The sequence below is a fragment of the Phyllobates terribilis genome, unplaced genomic scaffold (assembly GCF_046119375.1).
Source record: "Phyllobates terribilis strain yellow unplaced genomic scaffold, ASM4611937v1 Scaffold_7__3_contigs__length_470593459, whole genome shotgun sequence".
Taxonomy (NCBI): domain Eukaryota; kingdom Metazoa; phylum Chordata; class Amphibia; order Anura; family Dendrobatidae; genus Phyllobates; species Phyllobates terribilis.
Window position 1 is genome coordinate 428,312,009 of NW_027362767.1, and position 9,403 is coordinate 428,321,411.

At 41.3% G+C, this 9,403-nt stretch overlaps 1 protein-coding gene across 1 annotated transcript in view; it reads right to left on the minus strand.

Moving 5' to 3' along the window:
• The window catches only part of LOC141155203 (H-2 class II histocompatibility antigen, A-U alpha chain-like), a 71,145-nt gene extending 62,295 nt beyond the window's left edge, over window positions 1-8,850 (minus strand). Inside the window, exon 1 of the mRNA XM_073641945.1 lies at window positions 8,669-8,850. Coding sequence (XP_073498046.1) covers window positions 8,669-8,750 — 82 coding nt within the window. The 5' untranslated portion in view covers window positions 8,751-8,850. The remainder of the gene's footprint in view (window positions 1-8,668) is intronic.
• Window positions 8,851-9,403: the final 553 nt, after the last annotated feature.

Sequence of the window (9,403 nt, forward strand, 5' to 3'; positions counted from 1 at the left end):
TTCGTCCTTGATCCGCCCAGAAAGGCCCTCCCAAAGAGTAGCCACAAGAGCCTCGTTATTCCAGGCAAGTTCAGATGCAAGGGTGCGGAAACGCACAGCGTACTGGTCCTCAGTGAGGTTCCCTTGGCGTAGACAAAGAAGAAAGGAGGCAGTCGAGGATGTGCAGCCAGGCTCATCGAAAACCCTCTGGAAGGCCTCAAGGAAAGCCTTGAGGTTGGACGCCAGAGGATTCCCTCTCTCCCATAGGGGATTGAGACACGCCAACACCTCTTCAGTGAGATGAGACATGACAAATGCCACTTTAGCCCGGTCAGAAGCGAACTGATGAGCCAGGAGCTCGAAGTGCAGCGTGCACTGATTGATGAAGCCTGGACATAGAGCGGGATCACCGCCAAAGCGTGTAGGAGCAGATAGTCAGGGTGCAAAGCTGGGTGCCACATCGCCACTATGTTGAGTTGCCACCGAAGTGGACACTGTTGGTTAGAGGTGGACACAGCCGGTGGACAGAGCATCCAAGTGGGAGTTTACAGTCTGCAGAAAGGACAGGATGGTATCCTGTTGAGATCTCTGGCGCGAGACATCTTGGTACAGGTTCGAGACCGAGAGAACCTGGGAGCCACCGGATTCCATGGCCTGTGCAAATTGTTATGGGTCCGGATGGTGGAACCACTGTGCTGTGGAACAAGGAGAGACCGGAGGGGCGTAACTAAGGCCTCGCCCAAACCAACCCTGTCTACACGGTGGCTGGCTTAGTCGACTCCGCGAGTCAGGGAGGGACCGGGAAAGGTGGACCAGATGCCACTCCGGGACCGACCTCGTGTGAGAGCAGGCAACTCCCACGGGACTGATGACAGACACCGACTGACACGGCAGATAGGCTGGCAGAAGAGCTCGGCGGGTAGGCTAGCAGGCAGTGGTGGTAGGCGGACAAGCACAGCTGTTAAGACAGGCTGATGGGCACGGCTGATAGACAGGCTAGCGGGCATGGCTGATAGGCTGGCGGGCATGGCTGATAGACAGGCTGGCGGGCAGCATTGGGACCTGAGGGCTGGAGAGAGTGTTAGCACACAAACTACAACATTGCACAGGCACCTCCATTTTCGTGGAGGTGCCTTAAATAGCAGATGTCCTCTGGCCATTGGCCGGGGATATTTTAGGACAGAGCGCGCGGGCCATTTAAGAAACAGGGAGCGCGCGCGCCCCCTAAGCGCAGTGCCCGGGGATCCGCGCGTGGTGCGCACACCCCGGGCAGACACAGCGTGAGGGCCGGGAGGAGGAGCGGTGGACACAGGAACAGGGCCGCGGCGGTAAGGGGATCCTCTGTTGGGCAGGAGGCAGAGTCGCAGACGCTACAGTGGTATCTTAGACCATATGGTCATGAACCACCTTTTGAAAGTATTAGGCTGGGAATTGATTATGTAACTATACCCTGGGCCACATAACCTGTGCATACTTGCTAAATCCTTTCTTGTGTTGTCTCTGTGCATTTTTTACAAATTTTGCATCATGAAATGTTTTAAATATTCTATGAATAAAATTTATTAGTTTTATACATTTTTTGTCAGTGGTTCTTTGGTTCTTTCGCACCCAAAATCTAGGTTTATAATTCATAATCCACTGTAGCTTAGTTTTCTATATTATAAATGGGGAGATTTGATGAGTAAATATCTCCAGCCAACATGCGTTATATATGCCATTTGAATATTTTTTTAAGTACAGGTTATATATATATATATATATATATATATATATATATATATATATATATATATATATATATATATATATATATATATAATATATCAAAGGCTACATATCTGGCTCCATTGTTTTGTCCAGATGTATTTTAAGAAGGACCAAGCCAGATGATAGGGCGTTCCACAAGTGATCCGAGGAGAATCCACCACAATCCCAGTGTCTTGATAATGGGAAGCCTTTTTTGAGTAATCACTTGTGGAACGCCCTATCATGTGGCTTGGTCCTTCTTAAAATACATCTGGACAAAACAATGGAGCCAGATAAGTTGCCTCTGATATATATATATATATATATATATATATATATATATATATATAAAACGTGCCTGATTAACTACTCCTGATGAACCTTGTAAAAGGAGAAACGCGTCGAGTTTATGGGTGGGTTGATTAGGGTATACTTTGAATTTAAACATAATGAGTTTATGCTTGGGCTGATTTGATTGTATTAGATATGGTTATGAAATCTATCATTATTATGAAATCTAGATTTATATATAACTCATCATGCTGTGTCTTTGAATTGATTTTGAGACTATTTGAGAAATACTGAGACTCCCAGAATAGACCAATTTCATTTTTGCTGCTACTGTATTATATCTGCTGCTAAACTGAACTGATCAGAGCTGCTGATATATATTTTTTCTACCATATGCCACTGATTTTTACATCTCTACCTCCTATTTTTGCACATTGCACTTTGTTAAACCCTATATTTTGTATTTTGTCTGTCACTATAGGTTGATATAGGGTGAGAAAGTCGATTCGTCGGTGAGCGGGGGCGCCATTGCGCAGGCTATAGGGTGCCAACCTCCACAGCAAGGTAGGGTCAGCGAGTGCCATAATAGGGCAAGGCACTCCCCCTTCATTTTAATTTTTTTGTGCACTGATAATGTGTTTTTCTTTTTTTTTATTTTGGTATTTTAAAATGTATATATTAAAGATTAATGTTTAAACTGTATACCCCTAACCCTAACACAACCCTAACCCCAACCGTAACCCTAACACAACTAGTGTTGAGTGAATTTGTTCAGCATTTCAAATTCGTGTTCGGGGTTCCGGCTTGTTCGCGCAAAAAAATCGTCTCCGCCCACGAACATCCCTGATTTGACACGCTGTCACGCAGATGTTATTATGATCTCTAGAAATGCTCCCACCATTTTTTTTAAGAAGCTGGGGGACGGATTAGGAGGTCCCGGGGGGATTCGAGGGGCATCATTTCTGTCTGTGATATGTATATCATGTCAGAAGAGAGAGAAATGATTGTAACAGCAGCACACTTTTTTCACTTGATCGCCGTTATTCGCTGGTAGCTGAAACCCTGAAGATTTTCAGATGCTGGGGGGCGCTATACCCTTATTTCTCAGCGCCATTAAAAAGCGGCGCTGAGGAATAAGGACCCTTAATTGCAGCTATTAAAAGGCGTATCGACAGTCGTTAAGGGCTTAAAAGAAAAGCCCCTCACCTGCTACGGATGTGCAGGTAGGGCACAACTCCATATGTGCCTTGTACGATAAACAAATGGGTGCAACCTGGTTGCTGTGGAATAATCCTACAGGGGAGAGTTCCAGCAGAGTAAAATCGGGGTAAGAAGATCCAAGTGCTCCCAAGGTAAAATCCCCTGAAAAACACCAGTTATTTAAATAAAAATTTACTGTCGGCCCACTTTGATGCCCGTTCTGATGCCCAGAACACAATTAGGCTGGGCTGGAGTGACCTGAATTTGATGCAGGCCATCAATATGTATGTAATGGTAGTGTGAGATCAGTGGGCCAAAATCATTTAACACTTTCAATAACGCCCTTAAGTGCCCACTATGATGCCCATTTTTGTGTCCGTTTTATAACTTTTGCAGCTTCTTTTAAAATACAAATTGCCGAATAAGAAACTGGACGAATAAAAAACCAAATATAAATCGTCAACTCCAGTATATAGTTCATATATGTGGCAGGTAAGAATAAAGGTGTGAACAGAACAGACTGTATAAACACAACAGCCAACATGCAGCAATAAAGTAGTGTATATTTACCTTGTAGTGGTGTGGTGCCAATCCCAGACGCTTTAAATCAGGTATCTGTCTCTGGCGGATATTACACTCATTGTAATGTTATCAAAACTCCATACACATAGAAGAAGTGTATGAGGGCCTCTCGAATCCCCCTGACATTGTGGAGGTAGTGATCGAAGATTTTCAATTTCAACGCTCAATCCTTTTCTAATCTAGGGAAGAAAAGTTGCCACCAATCGTGCCTGACAGAGTTTTCTCCCCATAACCTTTATCACCTCTCATCATTGAAAACCCATATATACAGGTGCATCTCAATAAATTAGAATATCATCAAAAAGTTAATTTATTTCAGTTCTTCAATACAAAAAGTGAACCTCAAATTATATAGAGTCATTACACACAGAGTGATTTATTTCAAGTGTTTATTTCTGTTAATGTTGATGATTATGGCTTACACTCAATGAAAACACAAAAGTTATTATCACAGGAAATTACAATAATTAACAAAAAAACACTTGCAAAGGCTTCCTAAGCGTTTAGAAAGGTCCCTTAGTCTGTTTCAGTAGGCTCCACAATCACGGGGAAGACTGCTGACTTGACAGATGTCCAGAAGGCAGTCATTGACACACTCCACAAGGAGGGTAAGCCACAAAAGGTCATTGCTAAAGAAGCTGACTGTTCAGAGTGCTGTATCCAAGCATATTAATGAAAAGTTGAGTGGAAGGAAAAAGTGTAGTAAAAAAAGGTGCACAAGCAAACGGGATAACCGCAGCCTTGAAAGGATTGTTAAGAAAAGGCCATTCAAAAATTTGAGGGAGATTCACAAGGAGTGGACTGCTGCTGGAGTCATCGCTTCAAGAGAAACCACACACAGACGTATCCAGGACATGGGCTACAAGTGTCACATTCCTTGTGTCAAGCCACTCATCACCAATAGACAACGCCAGAAGCATCTTACCTGGGCCAAGGAGAAAAACACCTGGACTGTTCTCAGTGCTCCAAGGTGTTGTTTTCAGATGAAATTAAATTTTGCATTTCATTTCGAAATCAAGGTCCCAGAGTCTGGAGGAAGAGTGGAGAGGCCACAATCCAAGCTGCTGGAGGTCTCGTGTGAAGTTTCCACAATCAGTGATGGTTTGGGGAGCCATGTCATCTGCTGGTGTAGGTCCACTGTGTTTTATAAAGACCAAAGTCAGCGCAGCCGTCTACCAGGACATTTTACAGCACTTCATGCTTCCCTCTGCCGACAAGCTTTTTGGAGATGGAAATTTCATTCTCCAGCAGGACTTGGCCCCTGTCCACACTGCCAAAGGTACCAATACCTGGTTTACACACAACAGTATCACTGTGCTTGATTGGCAGCAAACTCGCCTGACCTTAATCCCATAGAGAATCTATTATAGAGAATGTATGGGGTATTGTCAAGAGGAAGATGAGAGACCCCAGACCCAAAAATGCAGACGAGTTGAAGGCGGCTATCAAAGCCACCTGGGCTTCCATAACACCTCAGCAGTGCCACAGGCTGATCCCTCCATGCCACATTGATGCAGTAATTAATGTAAAAGGAGCCCGACCAAGTATTGAGGGCATTTACTGAACATACATTTCAGTAGGCCAACATTTTGGATTTTAAAAAAAAAATTTCAAGCTGTTGTTATAAAGTATTCTAATTTACTGAGATAATGACTTTTGTGTTTTCATTGGCTGTAAGCCATAATCATCGGCATTAACAGAACTAAACACTTGAAATAGATCAGTCTGTGTGTAATGACTCTATATAATAGATCCCTCTGTGTAATGACTCTATATAATAGATCCCTCTGTGTGTAATGACTCTATATAATAGATCCCTCTGTGTGTAATGACTCTATATAATAGATCCCTCTGTGTGTAATGACTCTATATAATAGATCCCTCTGTGTGTAATGACTCTATATAATAGATCCCTCTGTGTGTAATGACTCTATATAATAGATCCCTGTGTGTAATTACTCTATATAATAGATCCCTCCGTGTGTAATTACTCTATATAATAGATCCCTCTGCGTGTAGTGACTATATAATAGATCCCTCTGCGTGTAATGACTCTATATAATAGATCCCTCTGCGTGTAATGACTCTATATAATAGATCCCTCTGCGTGTAATGACTCTATATAATAGATTCCTCTGCGTGTAATGACTCTATATAATAGATCCCTGTGTGTAATGACTCTATATAATAGATCCCTCTGCGTGTAATGACTCTATATAATAGATCCCTCTGCGTGTAATGACTCTATATAATAGATCCCTCTGTGTGTAATGACTCTATATAATAGATCCCTCTGTGTGTAATGACTATATAATAGATCCCTCTGCGTGTAATGACTCTATATAATAGATCCCTCTGCGTGTAATGACTCTATATAATAGATCCCTCTGTTTGTAATGACTCTATATAATAGATACCTCTGTGTGTAATGACTCTATATAATAGATCCCTCTGCGTGTAATGACTCTATATAATAGATCCCTCTGCGTGTAATGACTCTATATAATAGATCCCTCTGCGTGTAATGACTCTATATAATAGATCCCTCTGCGTGTAATGACTCTATATAATAGATCCCTCTGCGTGTAATGACTCTATATAATAGATCCCTCTGTTTGTAATGACTCTATATAATAGATCCCTCTGTGTGTAATGACTCTATATAATAGATCCCTCTGTGTGTAATGACTCTATATAATAGATCCCTCTGTGTGTAATGACTCTATATAATAGATCCCTCTGTGTGCAATGACTATATAATAGATCCCTCTGTGTGCAATGACTCTATATAATAGATCCCTCTGTGTGTAATGACTCTATATAATAGATCCCTCTGTGTGTAATGACTCTATATAATAGATCCCTCTGTGTGTAATGACTCTATATAATAGATCCCTCTGTGTGTAATGACTCTATATAATAGATCCCTCTGTTTGTAATGACTCTATATAATAGATCCCTCTGTGTGTAATGACTCTATATAATAGATCCCTCTGTGTGTAATGACTCTATATAATAGATCCCTGTGTGTAATGACTCTATATAATAGATCCCTCTGTGTGTAATGACTCTATATAATAGATCCCTGTGTGTAATGACTCTATATAATAGATCCCTCTGTGTGTAATGACTCTATATAATAGATCCCTCTGTGTGTAATGACTCTATATAATAGATCCCTCTGTGTGTAATAACTCTATATAATAGATCCCTGTGTGTAATGACTCTATATAATAGATCCCTCTGTGTGTAATGACTCTATATAATAGATCCCTGTGTGTAATGACTCTATATAATAGATCCCTCTGTGTGTAATGATTCTATATAATATATGAGATTCACTTTTTGTATTGAAGAACTGAAATAAATTATATTTTGGTGATATTCTAATTTATTGAGAAGCACCTGTACTTGTCAGAGCTGTTGGCAGATTCTCCTAAATGACTTGTCTGTATTGTGTGAGAAATAAAAGAAAATGCACTGTCCTGGGTTAACAGGATTCTATTGGATTACTATTGTATATATGTATGTGCTTTGTAGTTAATCAGGGACCTCATTCAATAATGGCCAATATTTAAAGTTGTATGGCCATGTATCATAGTTGTAATAAACTGAAGCTGAGACAATGAAATTAAATCAGGAACCACATGTGCAGGTTTTGATGATATTTTGGAGACAATCTCAGGAGTGAATACAAAAGAGATTGATGTTCACACATGGCTTTTTGCTGCATTTTTTTCTGTGGCAAAAATGCTGCGTTTCACATAACCTGCAAAATGAATGAGATTTCAAACATCTCATGTGAAGGCTTAGTTTTTTTTTCCTGATGTTTTTGAGCTGTGGGTGTTTCTTCAAATTTGTAGCAGGTCAATTCTTTCAGTGGTTTTGCGCAATTTTTCACCAATTCAAATAGATGGGAAAAAAATGAATAAATATGCTACAAAAATGCACATAAAAATGCAGCAAAAGTGCATGTTTTGTTTCAGCTGCCTGCAACCAATCTGGTTTTGGGTGCAGAAAAAAAAAAACCACTGCAGAGAAGCAAAGTGTGAACAAACCCTTATTTCAGTTTTTCCTTTATATTTGTGATTCCAGCCTAATAGTATATTCCTGAAACGTTTTTGTTGTGATATCATAAATGTGACAAATCCACAACAATTTTGTATAAAACAATTTAGTCCTTTAGTTTTAATGCATCTGACACCGGAGTTGTGGATCTCTTCTGGCCGTGGGTTTTTATCAGTCTCACCACCCACAGGAACCTTATACATCTACTATATAGTGCAATTTTCACATTCGGTGTGTTCAACGTATCTCTGTGTGGTGAGTCTTCAGGACACTTTTTTAATGTACTCAACATTTTAGGACATTAATAAGCTGCTACATTCAATAGTAGACACAAAGTATCAACTGTGACTTCCCTGGGTCCATGGGTCTCCTGACTGAGAAGCCTCACATTTGACTATCAGGTTGTTGAGTTTAGGTCAGGAGGCCACGACCGGTCAGGAAATCCCGGTTTGTACATGGACCATCATGTAATGTGTGAAGCCGGCCTTGTGATGACATGATATGAGACATAATACCATGTATAAAACACTTTACATCTTCTCTACAAGGTTCTTTATACAAGGAAAAAAATAAGTTGTAGAGACAAAATAAAGGCTTTGTGTAATTCTCCAGGTTCTTCTCGGTGTCACAGCTGATAATACATATACTTGTCAAATACAATATTATCATTATTTCTACATTTAAAAAGTTTTAAAGCATTTGATCATGAATGGTCACTGTGGTGACTGGTCTACTTCTGCAGCAGCACCTTACTGTCCTGTAATCTCCGGCTCTGAATCTCCGGCTCTGGATTTCCACTCACCTTTTACCGCTTGACCAGTGTTCAGACACAGTACACACAGCAAGGAGAAGAGGTGGAGATAAAGGAGTTTTCTCGGAGACATTGTGATACCAGCAGCACACAACTCATCCACAAATGTCCGGATAAACTTCTGTCCTCTACATACAGAACACCGACAACAGATCTACTGGAAATACAAGGCAGCCTGTTTCTACCAATAGGAAGATCTGCAGGCGGTGATGTAGCAGTTGCCGGGTAGACTGTTTCCTGAGGAGACCTGAATAGTGTCACAAGCTGCTTTGTAACAACTTTTCTTTTTGTTCTAATTAAGGCTATGTGCCCAGGATGCAGAATTGAAGCAGAAAATTTCTGCAGCGTTTCTGCATGTTCTTGGCAGTAAAAACGCTTGCGGATTTTACACGTTTTGACGCTTTTTTGCAGCATTTTTAGGCTGTGTGCCCACTATGCGTTTTTCAAGCGTTTCTGCCGCGGAATTTCCGCAGTGAAAACGCTTAAACAACGCTTGGTAATCCGTCCCCCATGGTCCCCAATGACAAGACGCACTGTCAATGCCCATGCGGATTTTTCCGCAGCATTTGTGCTGCGCTCAAAAATCCGCAGCATGTCCATTAATTTTGCGGAAGCGCTGCGTAATCGCCGCCATTGACTTGCATTAGAACGCGCCAATTCCACAAGACTGCATCTTCACAAGCGGATATCACACGGTTCAATGTGCAGATGGTACCCAGGTCTAGA